This window comes from Drosophila pseudoobscura, chromosome X, assembly GCF_009870125.1.
Source record: "Drosophila pseudoobscura strain MV-25-SWS-2005 chromosome X, UCI_Dpse_MV25, whole genome shotgun sequence".
NCBI lineage: Eukaryota > Metazoa > Arthropoda > Insecta > Diptera > Drosophilidae > Drosophila > Drosophila pseudoobscura.
The window spans coordinates 67201548-67215738 of record NC_046683.1 but is presented as its reverse complement, the minus strand read 5'-3'; the positions used below and the strand labels follow the sequence as shown (position 1 = coordinate 67215738).

The following is a 14191-nucleotide window of genomic DNA, read 5'->3' as shown; positions in this document are numbered from 1 at the left end:
TTTTCTCCAGCTAAGGACCCAAACCACCCCTGCTAGTCATATTTCCCGATTTCCCGATCTGCTATAACCGTTTGTGGCAGGGCCGCAGGATAAAGAGGATTTCGAAGTCTAGAAGATTAATATTAATTGGGAAAATATTATTTTTTTTTTATTTTTCTTCGTACCGCGTAACAGTCGGCTCGCCATCGTGCTCGTGCATTCATCCCACACTACTAGTTTACATTGCTGCAAAACCTTTGCCTCTTGGAAATGATGCAGTTTGGAGTTTCGTTGCGTTGCATATTCAATGGAAATTTTACAGCTGAAAGGGCTGCTCGACCGCCTTCAAGCAAAGTGGCTGCAATGCCTGACGAAGCCAGAGCTAGAGAAATTTCATTTTTTTATTGATTATTAATTTGATTCATTGCATTTCGGGTTCTTCAGACTACATTTTTATTAAGTCACAAACACACAACACTTTTTTAATTTTATAGAATTTTGTGGCTTTCAGATTTAGTAGTATAAATGCACAGTAAAGAGACGTTTACATTTCTAGTTTTCAAGTGACATTTTACCATAATAGACTAAATTAACAATTATTTTAAGGAGGTGGCGCTTATCCGAGAAAAATGTGGAGGCCAAATAGATCTTTTAACTATATAAGCAAGGTATGGAGTAACTTAACTGTATTAAAAAAAAGTATATTTTACTATAAATTATGGATTGTACGAAACTTTTGGCTGGAGATCACAGTAAGTCATTCCAGGCCCAAGGCAAGAGGCATATCCCATCATGAAGGGTATAGTATTTTGCTCATAGACGCCTGTAAACAAATGCGCCCAAGGACCTGAAATGGCAATCAGCTAATTAAATTATACATATAGATCCTCCAGCTTACCGTGAGCATACACAGCCACGTCACCGCCTCCATGGGTCTCCTCTGACATGGGCACGCCGTGGGGATAACGCGCATCCTTGTCACCAATATCCGAGGTAGTGAGATCAACGCGTTCCACCACGCCATCCTTCGATTGATAGAACTTTTGAAATTCAGGGCCGTTGGCATAGGAGAGAGTGGCGTAGGGCTTGGAATCTACATCACTAAACTCCGAATTCAAGCCGGCAATGCTGTTATTCACATCTGGATAGCCGCTAATCGAGACCGTGTGTCCGTGGTCGGCGGTAACGACAATCAATGTGTCCCAAGGATTCGTCAGAAGGCGAGCCTTTTTGATGGCATTCGAGAATTGGACAGTTTCATCCAGGGCCTTCTTGGCCTTGGTTTCATGATGGGCATGATCGATGCGACCACCCTCGACAAACAGAAAATAGCCCTCAGGATCCCTGGAAAGGACATTGATAGCTGACTCTGTCATCTCCGCCAGCGTGGGAGTGTCTATGCTGTCGTCTAAGTGATAGGCCAAGTGCGAGGCATTAAACAAACCGAACAAGAAATCCGTACTGCGAGCATCGTTCGCCAAGAGATCGGTGCGATTAAAGACCACTCTGGCGTTACCTGGCTTGCTCCTCTGCCACTCATCTATGAGGTTCCTACCATCTAAACGCTGACCCTGATTGCCATACACATCCTTTTCGGTGTTGGGCAAGAACTTCGAGGTGCCGCCACCCAGGATAACCCGCAGGCGTTGCCCCACATCCCCATCTATCAGCTGCTGGGCAATGTCTGGACATTTGCTGGCATTTTCCCCAAAAGAATTAACGTCAAAGTCGCTCTCAAAGTCCCGATTCGAGGTGTGGGCATAGACGCCCGCGGGGCTGGCATGCGTTATCCGTGTGGTAGTCACCACGCCAGCCGACTTGCGACCCTTCATTGCCCAGGCGGCAATCGAGGAGAGGCGATTCTGGGGCAGCCTGGCCCCTGCACAATCATTCACCTGGACATTGGGGGTGACTCCAATGGTCAGGTAGTTGGCTTTAATCCCAGACAAATATGCGGAGGCCGTGCACGCCGAGTCGGAGACCTGTTTGTTCACACAGTACGTCTGCGATAAAAAGGAATAAATAAAGAAGCAATTAGATTTATTTCAGATCAGGTGAAGGTACATATATACATATGTACCTTTGAGAGTCCCACGAAATTGAACTTTTCAAACTCCAGACGATTCCGCTCTCCCACTACTCCTCGCAATTGGCCCTCAAAGATCCGACTGGCGGTGACGGTCGGCACGGACATGCCATCGCCCAGGAAGAAGATAACGTTCTTGGCCACATACTGATTCGGAGGCGTCGACAGCTTCTCGAAGAGTGTGCGCTGGGCATCGTGAAACCAGAACTCCTTGCTCTTTAGCTCCTCCACGGAGCGTAGATTCCAGACGCGCTCTGAAATTAAAATCCAAAAAAGTTGGGTTGGCGTCATTCTGGGCGAAAGTACATTCTGCGACTCTTTGTACATTAAAATAAACTATTTGATATTCTTTTATATTCGTTTAACACTTGATTAATCCAATTTGGAATGTGTTTTGTGTTTACTTTCTTTCACACTCTCACTGTACACAGCCGAGATCTTTTATCTTTGGTATATGTATTTTATGGCTGAGAAGTCAAACCCGTTAAGCATCACGCACCTGGCCCATATTTATACTGACAATGGCACAAAGCGAATTGGAACACAAACGCTAACAAAAAGCCACGCATCGTTGTGAGAATTTTGATGAACCGCTGACAAGCCCGAAACTCTTACGACTGTTCCAATGGATCCGATCCGACTGATAGCGAGCGTGGAGTCCGAGACTGAGACAAACCTTTAAGAAGTCTACGGACTGACTAAACCGCATTTGGTAACTGTATGCGTATTTATAGAACTCTAAAAAAACACCAGAAACAACGACAGAACAGAAAAATTACCGATATACTCGTACGGGGGGATAATAAATAAAAGCATGGCTTTGCATTAAATACATTCTAAATGAGCTTATCACCCAGGAATTTGGTATTTAAATGTTATCAGCATTAATGCCCTTATTTAATAGTCCATGGTTAAGTCTTGCGAGTCAAAATCAGGTTTTTCGTTGCACCGCTGCATTCATTAAGATAAGATCGTTAAAGCAAGACAAAGATGGAAGAGATTGTGCATTGCATTAGAATAATTAATATATTCGGATGCTGGAGTCACTAAAAAACTTTTTATTTAATTAGACGCAATATATTATCAAGTTGTTGGTTAATAAATTAATGGGTTCGTTAACCTTTAGTGTGGTGCTAATGCCGGATACTGATCTAAAATGCATTTCGGCTGTCTTTCTCTCCGATTTACTAAATATATTAATGCTTTTTATTGCATTATTAATTTTTAAATGACGGAGGTGACTTTAATTTCTTATAAACAGGTTTTCTAGTTGATTAAAACAAAACGATTACTTGCAAACTTAGAACTGAGTACATTTTCGGCATATCAAATGATTTTAATTACGTTGCGGTGAGATTTCATCATACATTTTATTTATAAACTTAAATACGCATGCTTTTTAAATTTTCACCCTCCAAATCGTGCTTTCCTGCATCGATTATTCCACTGGATTGCATTGTCTTTTTCACTTACTGACTGCAATTTAGGCGCGCAACTCTACTATCCAGTCGATAGTTTCGATAGCCGTTCGTTGGAAATGGCTGCACACCCTAGGCGATCAGATATTATAGGATTTAGGAAATGTTCGTCCTTATTTTTATTATTTTAAAACAATCCAATAAAGAGAGTCCTTAAAATAAGCCAATTTTGGAAAAATTGATTCATCAATCGGATAAAGCTATGTGTTCTGGGCTGAAGGTCCTAGCTAGCTAGTAATATTAAACCATACATAAATAGCGAGGAACATGGATTTCTATCATGGACAGCGAACCCATTAGACCACCCATTGTACCCACTGTTCGCATTAAAATACACCCTACGAAAATGACGGAACTTAAAGAATTTTAGCTCAGTTCATCGTGGTTTTATTTTAATTAAAGAAGAAGGATAGGATGGATCTACAAGAAGAATCAAAAGACAATATTATTCTCCTGGGTTAGCTCAAGTTCTTAACCTGTTTAAATAAAGGGGGGGCCAAGTTCGTTTGTTACATCAGTATATACGCTATATTTTGAAAATGAGTAGGTTCGGTATATTTCTGTGGACCACACCGTGTACTTCACCGATAAATGATTTTCTTTCCACCACGTCTAGCTCACACACCTTTCAAATTTCATACTTTTCATAGTATTTTCCAGTATATTTTAAAACGTGATATGAACTCACCCTTTTGGACAATACACCAATGTAGAGACCCCGTAGAAATGCAACTCAGAGCCATGTCCCAGGCCACATCGAATACTAATTCGTGATCAGCATCGAATTTCTGATTGTTTGCCATTGATATCTATTTTTTCAAAAATTTCGGAAAAAAAGGCATGTCAAAAAATAGATAACGGAGGTTTTGTCACACAGGCGCCTTTATGGGTAACATGTATAGTAACATGTAACTAAAGTATAGTAACAAGTGTGTAGTTAGCGTGTAATTACCATGTAATAAATTCATTTGGTGGAAATAGTTGTTGACCGGTTTTTCTTAAACCTTATTTTATAAGCAATGCAGTAAGGAGGAAAACTTAAATTTAATCAGACTTTGTAAGAAATCAATTTAATAATCGGATAAAACTATGAGTTCAGATCTGAGGCTTTTGGCTAGCTAGTAATATTTAACCGAACATGAAAAATGACGAACATTATGCAACTTGAATACATATAAATCGCCAGTATATTTACAGTATATTTTGAAATTTGTGACGTAGTTTGGTATCAGACGGTATCGATAAGTGTGCGGTCACACTGCGGATCTCCGCCATTTTATAGCTGAAAATTTTCGCAAAGAATAAAGTTGTGTATACATAAGTAGAATGTACATTTTTGTGAGAAGAATACATTTTTACGGTGAAAAGCAAGGCAATTAAGAAGTTAATTTCAACTAAGCGAGATTTCCAGCGCTAGTGCGAGCATACGGGCCGCGCGCCGGCTGCTCCGGCTTGAAAAGACGACTGTACGAAGCGCGTGTGCGAGAAAGTGGAAAAGTGCAGCAAACACTGATACGAATTAGGTCGATACTAAATTAGGCGCAGCTCGCGGAAACCATGGCTGATGTGGTCTTGGACTTGTACGCCGAAGACCTGGACAAGGACTTTGCCGGCCAGTCTCAGGTAAGTGGTGACGACAGTCGCTTCGATGGATGGCGTGTGAATTGCGTGCATGTACACATTTTCATCGATTTGGTCACACTGACGCCTAATGAACCCCACACACACTTTCGCGACACTTGTAGGACGAATTCGGAGGCGACGGTGTTGATCTCTACGATGACATTGGCGGACCCACCGAGGCGGCTGCCTCTGGGGGCGGGGGCGGCGGCACGCCCTCGGCAGATGGCGCAGCCGGTCCAGGCTCAGGGGACTCTGCATCGAGCGGAGGCGGCGGTCCCAACGGAGTTTACCATCAGGGCGGTGGTAGCTTAACTCCGACCATGAACCGCCGCTACCAGCTATACGTGGGCAATCTCACCTGGTGGACAACGGACCAAGACATCTCCAATGCTTTGAGGGATATTGGAGTCAACGACTTACAGGAGGTGAAGTTCTTTGAGAATCGTGCAAACGGACAGTCCAAAGGTTTCAGTGTCATATCGCTGGGCACGGAATCCAGCTTGAGAGCCGTTTTGGATCAACTGCCAAAGAAGGAGATGCACGGTCAGGCGCCGGTGGTCACGTACCCCAGCAAGCAAGCCCTAACGCAATTTGAGAGTCTGCAAAAAACGAGACCCGTACCGCCGCCGCAGCAAAATGGTCCGCCCCGCGGTCCAGCTCCGCCCAATATGGGTGGCGGTCCCATGCCCCCACATCCAGGTGGCCCTCAAGGTGGTCCGCCTGGGCATCCGCCCCGCGGCATGAATCCCATAATGGCTCCCGGCCAGTACCGACCCCAGCATATGTCGCAAGTCCCTCAGGTGGGACCCAACTCCGGACCGCCGAGAATGCAGGTGTGTTTCTATAATTTTATTAGATATTCTTCCTCCGCATGGAGTCTCTATCTCTATCCCCACACCCACCCCTTTTAAGTTTCATTTATAGATTTTCCCTCTGATTCCTCGAAAGTTATCGGTATTATTAACGCCATACACATTTTATTATTGATCCCCCGATTCTCATTAAAATTGTTCTGAATGCAAAGTTTTGTTGATTCTGTAAAACTTTACAATAAATAAATTTAAAATTTATATATTTAGTTTATACGAAATGTCCCCTCGCGGATCTTTGCACTCGACGTAGAATAAAACCATGTTTTATTGGTCATCGTTCAAAACGAATTGCATAATATTTTTGTTTATGATTTTAAGTACTTTACTTTAATAGTAACCTTTTCGGTTTAATTACAAATAATTTCAGAGAAATTTTTGTAATATTTTCTATTGTTTGTATACTCCTAATAATACTCCTCCTAGATGTATGAACATTAGCTTAGATCCCATTTCGAAATTGTAACTCGAATGGCGAATGCATATTGAACTGTCCTCTTTGTTTCCATCTTTTGTAATTGTAATCCTGTATTAAGTGATTTCATAATCAAATGTTTATGTATTACGCTTTATATTTATATTCTATTCCATGTCTATGACAACGCTTACGCACACTCCCACAACAACAACAACATGAAACGTAATTTACGTATTAATATAGCCCCCAATGCATCCGCAGGGAGGTCTCATGGGTAATCAACAGCCACCACCCAGATATCCATCAGCACAGGGCCAATGGCCAGGTCAGAGGCCTGGCGGGCCACGACCAGGTCCACCAAACGGACCACCGCAACGACCAATGGTAAAAAAAAAACCCTAACCGAAAATGAAAATGAGAAAAAATCCATATCAAATATGCCACTTACTGTCAAAAATCTAACGAAACAGAAGAACCAGAAGCGAAATCAGAACTAACAATTATTTAAGCTAACTTTAGAGTACGACATTGTATGTATGCGCCGCATAAGAGATGTATTCAGAACATTCAGAAATAATTCCATGCTGCACCTATAGACCATGAGACATTCTCATTCATTCATCCATTCCTCAGTCTTTTGTCTTTGCTCACGCAATCATTATTAATTCGTTCATTTCGCGTTGCAGTTCCAGGGACCCATGGGGATGCCTGTAAGGGGACCTCCAGGTCCGGACTGGCGCCGTCCACCCATGCATGGTGGCTTTCCGCCCCAGGGTCCGCCGCGTGGTCTTCCCCAAGCACCAGGGCCAGGCGGACCGCACGGAGCACCTGCACCACATGTGAATCCAGCTTTCTTCAACCAGCCTGGCGGTCCAAATCAGCATCCCGGCATGGGCGGACCACCGCACGGCGGTCCGGGTGGTCCACAGCCAGGGATGAATATGCCACCGCAACAGGGTATGAATATGCCGCCGCAGCACGGGCCACCGCCACAGTTTGCACAGCACGGACCACGGGGCCCATGGCCACCACCGCAGGGTAAGCCGCCAGGACCGTTCCCCGACCCACAAATGGGCCCACAGCTCACGGAGGCCGAGTTTGAGGAGGTGATGAGCAGAAACCGCACGGTCAGCAGTTCAGCAATAGCCAGGTGCGTTTCCATCTCTCAATCCCTTAAATGTTTAATTGAATTGTCAATAAATGATTTATTTCTATAGAGCTGTGTCTGATGCCGCAGCCGGCGAATACTCCAGCGCCATTGAGACACTGGTCACCGCAATTTCGCTGATAAAACAATCAAAAGTGGCCCACGATGAGCGTTGTAAGATTCTGATCAGCTCACTGCAGGACACGCTGCACGGCATCGAGGCGAAGAGCTATAACCGACGCGAACGGTCGCGCTCGAGGGAGCGATCCCACCGCAGCAGGCAGAGGCGTGAACGCTCTTCCTCGCGGTATCGCGAACGGTCTCGTGAAAGAGAGCGCGACCGTGATCGCGAGCGTGAAAGAGATGGCGGGTGAGCACGAAATGGGGAAAGCAATCTTTTACAATCAAAAATCTAATGAAATTTTCGATTATCCAACAGCTATCGCGAACGGTCGCGCAGCAGAGAACGAGAACGTCAGGCTCAAGATCACTACAGGGATGAAAGGTAATGCAAAACAGAATGTTCTAGATGCTCAATATGCATCAACTTTAATGGCAACATTATCCTTGCTTGCAGCAGCAGTCGCTCGGCTCGTCCAAGGAAGTCGCCAGAGCCCGTTGTGGCAGAAGCAGCTGAGGCGCCGTCATCGAAGCGCTATTACGAGGATCGAGAACGGTATCGCTCCTCGGATCGGGAGCGACGCGACCGAGATCGGGACCGCGATCGTGAGAGGGAGCGTGATCGCGACAGGCGGGAGGAGCATCGGTCCAGGCATTGACTGCTGAAGGATGAACAGCCACGCAAGCGAAAGTAAAGAGGAGAAGGAATTATAAAGTAACAAATACACAACACTCTTATTAACAAACAAATAATGCCGCAAGCTTGGTGGGTGGTCAGTGGGCAGTGGCCGGCCAGCTGTACAAGCTATACAAATTAACAGATTTTCAATTTGTATCTAACATTACCAATACGTAGGATATGAATATGGCATATAACATAGTTTCTCCTAGACATACTAAACAATAAGCCGATATGTTGACAAGCCTCTATACCATCAACGACGCATTGACTGTCTCTGGACCCTCACTCGACACATTCTTGCAGCGACAGGAGGAGCAGAAGCAGCACTACTGTATGGAGGATGCTATTGGCAGTCATCGTGGCACATTTTCGACACAGATGGGCAATGGGATGGATGATCATCACACAACTAATCCTTCGCCGCCCTCTTCGCAGCAGAATTTCAATATTATTGTACTCTAATATTTCGGTTTATTTAATAAAACATATACTTATGAAAAAAAAAAATAATTGTTCGACGAAACCTTACCAAAACTGTCTTGCATTGTGTGTCTTCTTGTATTATATATATATATATATATTTAAACAAAAAAAAAACAAACCCACCAGCCCTTATTAGTTAATGAATTTATAATTGTACAACAAAATTGTATGTAAAATATGCCAAAATTATAATTGCACTGCTGTGTGCAATTTTTACTGAAATTGTTATATTAACAAAATCATTTCTGAGGCCGACTGAGGCCAAAAATCGTCAACTTAAATGTATTTTCAATGACTTTCAATGATTCTTTTGTTGTAAACATTCGTCATGCATTTGTTTTAATTTTTTTTTATTTATTTTATACCGTACCATACTATATTGTATATTTAAGTCGATCATTACCCTTTGCCTGTCTCCGAAAGTGTGTGAATGGAGTTGTAGCTTTTAAATCGCGACTGATCTCATCCGCCGAGTGCACTGTTCTGATAGGAAACCTAGTGAAATCATGTTTATATAAGATAAGTTGGATGAGTGTGTATTCCGCCCGAAGTATAAGACTAAATTACTCTATAAACGAAAGCCCTGACCGCATCTAGCATAGCAATACTCTACTAACGCTCGAATCGACCTTTTATGTAGTTCCTAACAACAGATCTGTGTTAAAAAGTTTGCAGATAAAAGTAATCTAGCATTTCATTCGTATTGTATCATCTGCGTTTTAGTTTTTGATATTTTTAGGTTTTACTTCTTATTTTACTTGACATACATTTTGTAAACGATATTCAAATAAGATCATGGCGCACTAACCCCTAGTTACAAACATTTACAACACCTCTGTAAACCAGAATGTTACGTTTACCAGTTTGATGCACCTGTAACTCTCCCAGGGAGAGGCCTAGGCTTTAGGGATCAAATGTTACGAGCTTAACTGCAGAAAAACGATGTCTTGTACAATTTTTAAACTGTGATAGCGATCTTAAATGAAATCTATGAAAATTTATACAAACGAACACTCAGTCTATTAAGTCATGTTTAAAACAGGTAATGTGCTCCAACTTCTGTTTTTATATAGTTTGTAATCTAGCTCAACGTCCCAATGGCCAAATCTAGTCCTTCGCATCTGACGATACATTTTTAAGTCAAACCGATGCCTTGCAATATTTTATAATTTACAAATATACCGTCTATTTTGTTTTTCAAAAAGATGTACTGTTGACTTTTTTGAATAAGGCGCCAAATGAACAGAAAATCAATCAATTTGTGTATTCTTCAAGCGAAGTTGTTTCGCGTCTGTGGCGCGCGCGTCGTGTTTGCTATGCAACTGGAATGTTCCAAATCTAAACGTTAGCCAACACTCCTCTTTCCATCTCTAGAAATCACTGATAACAATGAAAATTTGATTTTTAAAGCTATATTAACAAACTTAGCGTAGGTAAACTTCAACACGCATTTTTTTTAAGTCTCGCCCTCTCAAATCGTGTTTTAGTGCATCGAATTTTCCACTGGATTGCATTGTCCTTTTCACTTACTGACTGCAATTTAGGCGCGCAACTTTACTATCCAGTCGATAGTTTCGATAGCCGTTCGTTGGAAATGACTATACCCTATAAATGGCATACCCTAACCGATCAGAAATTATAGAATTGAGGAAATGTTCGTCCTTATTTTTATTATTTTAAATTGGCATTACTGTGTCTCTGTCTAACACACAGGTTCCTTGGTCGGTTTTGCCAATTGCAAAATATGAGTTCAAGGATCTCAGAACCTATAAAAACCAGAGCAACCAAATTTGGTATCCACACTCCTGTGATATCGGACCTCTACCGTTTCGTGTCCAAATTTCGCCACACCCCCTTCCGCCCCCGCAAAGGACGAAAGTCTGGGGCATCCACAAATCTCAGAGACTATTAGGCTAACCAAATTTGGTATACGCACTTCTGTTAGATCTCACTATACGTGTATCTCGAAATTTCGCCCCACCCCCTTCCGCCCACATAAAGGACGAAAATCTGTTGTATCCACAATATTGCAGATTCGAGAAAACTAAAAACGCAGAATCATAGATAACGACCATATCTATCCAGTTGCGGAATCTAAATCAGATCGGATAATTTGTATAGCCAAAAGCAACAAATAAATTCGCAGTGGCTACGCAGCGCCCGACGTCACGCTCAGACTGATTTTCTGTCTCTCTCGCACGCACTCTTTGTCGTGTCGTTTAATATTAGCGGCGTCTGCCGGAGGAGAGCCATACTGACTAAGTATCGGGTATAAATGTAGAGTTGCGGTCACCGCAGCTGCTCACAAGGTTCCCCCTCGTTGTAAAGTGTGTTTGCCACTCAGTAGCTCTCGCTTCAAGTTATGCTTGTAAAATGCTTCCAAGAAGTCTAGAGAAAACGATTAAGGATACATTCCATTCCTTTTCTGAGAGCTCGAAGCGGCACAGAAAATTTAAGGCAGTTCAAAAATTTCTAAATTCTCCGGAGCATCAAATACTCAATCATTATGAAATTCGCTGGTTGTCTCTGGTTGTCTCTCTGAAGGACTTATATATAAGGAATAAGGACTTATATGAAGGATGCCGCACGTGCCCTGAAAGAAAAAACAAGAAAAAATTGGTGATCGTGGAGACGAAGATCCCACCAAGACATCAGCCGGAGGCATCAACATCAGCGGAAGCGGTGGACATCGACAGCAGCAGCCCGGTACTGGCCAGGCCGGAAACCTGGTGCGAGAACAGTCAGCGGAGCACCGGCACCAAGGAATCCAGCGGAGCTGGAGAAAAACAAACCACGATCAAACAAAGACATCCGCGAGATTAAGGAAGCAAAATCTTTAAATTGAGCTGCCAATTCGGCCGAGATAGGGCTAACAGAAAACTGTTAGTATTTTTTTGTATTAGTATTTGTATTCGTCGGCAGAATCTAGGTTATTAATTAATATTGTTAAAAAAAAAGATAAGTAAGAAAATATAACATGAATATAATTTTAAAGTAAAACGTAGTCATGAGTGAGTAGAAAATGGTAGTTGGGTGGAACGAGAGTGAGAAGAGCGGGACCCTGAATATGAAAGGGAGCGCGCGAATTCAAAAAAAGGCGCTCATGGAAGTGTGGGACCCTGCTAGGGATAACGAAACCAAATATCCCCGCTGACGAAAGTGCCAACGAGGACAAGTCTGTTCTATAGGTTAGATTTGTTTTTTTTTTTGTATGTTTTGTTTGTTCAATCCGTCCCCTGGCTTATCGGGTCGGAAACACCCCTGACTTCCCCGTGAGCTAGCTGGGAACGATAGGCCAGGGTGGCAAAGAGGCGGATCATAGCAATCTCCAATTAAATGAATGCAATGTTTTGTTACGTTTTTATAAAGAAAAAAAAATGTTGTTCATCGGTATTTTCTACGGTATATTTTGAAAATGAGGCGGTATGTTTCGGTATATTTCTTAGGACTGTATATTCTATCGATAAATCCGCGGTCACACTGTTTACATCACTTACTAAATCTTGTGAATTACAGAAAAAGAAAACAAGTAGGCGTCTGAACTTTATTTCAGCAAGTCATAAAGCAGTTTGTCTGTGAACATATCAGATTCACTCCTCCGTTTGAAAAACTAATAAGATCTGAAAACTATTTAACAAGCGAAATAAAGCAAGAAAATGGCAGCAGCTACAGCACAGAAATTTAACGAACGTTTTCAGACGTTTATGACGGGGCTCAACGATCGCTAGTGAGTATTTATCTAATAGTGGAAAAGGGCAAGCGGCACTGGGGGACTTGCACTTGGCCCAGAGTCACTGGTGCAAAATTTAATTTGCTTGGGACGCGCTGCGTCATAAGTGATAGAACTGACGTGTTGTTTTGGTATTGAACCACATCAACAGTTGGTCGCCAACGAATCGATAGTCCTTGAAACTAGCTTACCTTGTCTTTATCCTCCCCCTTCCCCAGTGAGCCGCATGTGCGCCAGCACCTGGCCAAGGTGTACATGGTCTTGGGCAGCACTGCAGCCGCGACAACTGTGGGAGCCCTCTGCCAGATGCGCGATGTGCTAGATCTCGGTGTGCTGGCTGCCCTGGCCACGCTGGTGCTGGTTTTGGGGCTGCATTTCTACAAGGACGATGGAAAAAACTATCGCACACGTTTGAGCATGCTCTATGCCTTTGGATTTTGCTCTGGGCAGACATTGGGACCGCTGTTGGGCTACATAAGCAGCATCAATCCGGCCATTATCGTCACGGCCCTCACTGGTACCTTTGTCACCTTTCTATCGCTCTCGCTGGCCGCACTCCTGGCCGAGCAGGGAAAGTATCTATACCTGGGCGGCATGTTAGTAAGCGTGGTCAACACCATGGCCCTTTTGAGCCTTTTCAACATGATATTCAAATCGTACGTCGTTCAAGTGGTAAGTAAAAAAGTGAATCTAATCTGTGGATGCCATTTAAATCGCATATTTTCTCCATTAAACAGACTCAACTATATGTGGGAGTATTCGTCATGGCCGCTTTTATAGTTTACGATACTCAAAACATTGTACAGAAGTGCCGCAATGGTAACCGCGATGTTGTACAGCATGCCCTGGATCTTTTCTTCGACGTATTGAGCATGTTCCGTCGTTTGCTCGTAATCTTGACTCAGAAGGTATGCTCCATTCGTTAGGGCTTACATTTAAGTTGCTATAGCCTGTAAGCCCCCCGTCCCACAGCTCAAGACCTTTATGGTTTAGTAGTCTATTGAAGAAAATCCAATCAAATGGTCGCCGAACACTTTGCAATAGTTTTCCCCAAGTCAAAAATCTCTTGAGATTAAAAAATTCAGACGGTATTTGCCGAGTCTTTCCGCATAGCCAAGGCAATAATTATACTTTCACAATTCCCAGCTAGGATCCCAAGTTTTCCTCCATTTTGCGGAAAGTATATTTATTTCCAATAAGATCGAAAAAACATTTGCAAAGTTTTCTGGCTGTTTGTGAAACTATATTTATACACTTTGGTCTATAAGTGCGAGGATCAATTTACCAATTAATTTAATTACTTTCAGGAGGAGCGAAAGCAAAATGAGCGCCGCAGGAGGAACTAAGGTCTGGCGGTAGCAGCAAAATACAACCAAAAAACAAACAATTTATACATCTACCATATGTACACTACAAAACTGATTACGTTAGAAAATTCTCAATTTTTTCAAACATACGGCCGTGCATATTTCGGCTCTTAAATTACAATACACTCAAATGTTCATTGTGCAAAAGCCCAGGCGAAAAATTCTATATTTAAATAAACCCGAAGTTAAAGAAAAATTCATCACAGTAT

At 42.8% G+C, this 14191-nt stretch overlaps 3 protein-coding genes across 8 annotated transcripts; 2 read left to right on the top strand and 1 right to left on the bottom strand.

The window, feature by feature from the left end:
• Positions 1-394: 394 nt before the first annotated feature.
• Positions 395-4361, bottom strand: Alp1 (Alkaline phosphatase 1). 2 transcript variants are annotated; one of them, XM_033382505.1, is made up of 4 exons: positions 4232-4361; positions 2060-2319; positions 878-1982; positions 395-826 (listed from the first exon to the last, which is right to left on the bottom strand). In XM_033382505.1, the coding sequence occupies exons 1-4, from the start codon at positions 4344-4346 to the stop codon at positions 696-698; spliced, it is 1611 nt and encodes a 536-aa protein (XP_033238396.1). In that variant the 5' UTR covers positions 4347-4361; the 3' UTR covers positions 395-695. The 2 variants fall into 2 exon arrangements, with proteins under 2 accessions (XP_033238396.1, XP_002134641.1); XM_002134605.3 differs by lacking the exon at positions 4232-4361 and adding an exon at positions 2565-2805.
• A 407-nt stretch (positions 4362-4768) lies between these two features.
• Positions 4769-9896, top strand: Cpsf6 (cleavage and polyadenylation specificity factor subunit 6). 4 transcript variants are annotated; one of them, XM_015186915.2, is made up of 7 exons: positions 4769-5166; positions 5289-5999; positions 6715-6837; positions 7140-7603; positions 7671-7970; positions 8040-8105; positions 8178-9896. In XM_015186915.2, exons 1-7 carry the CDS (start codon positions 5101-5103, stop codon positions 8377-8379), a joined length of 1932 nt encoding a protein of 643 aa, XP_015042401.1. In that variant the 5' UTR covers positions 4769-5100; the 3' UTR covers positions 8380-9896. The 4 variants fall into 4 exon arrangements, with proteins under 4 accessions (XP_015042401.1, XP_015042402.1, XP_001354190.2 ...); XM_001354154.4 differs by having other exon boundaries at positions 4770-5166; positions 6697-6837; XM_015186914.2 differs by having other exon boundaries at positions 5101-5166; positions 6697-6837; positions 8181-9896.
• Positions 9897-12366: 2470 nt separating this feature from the next.
• Positions 12367-14178, top strand: BI-1 (Bax Inhibitor-1). 2 transcript variants are annotated; one of them, XR_004469735.1, is made up of 5 exons: positions 12367-12612; positions 12834-13287; positions 13353-13523; positions 13588-13703; positions 13923-14178. XR_004469735.1 is itself a non-coding variant. In XM_002134606.3 (4 exons), exons 1-4 carry the CDS (start codon positions 12542-12544, stop codon positions 13959-13961), a joined length of 735 nt encoding a protein of 244 aa, XP_002134642.1. In that variant the 5' UTR covers positions 12369-12541; the 3' UTR covers positions 13962-14178. The 2 variants fall into 2 exon arrangements, 1 of the variants encoding a protein (XP_002134642.1); XM_002134606.3 differs by lacking the exon at positions 13588-13703 and having other exon boundaries at positions 12369-12612.
• The last annotated feature ends 13 nt before the right edge of the window (positions 14179-14191 follow it).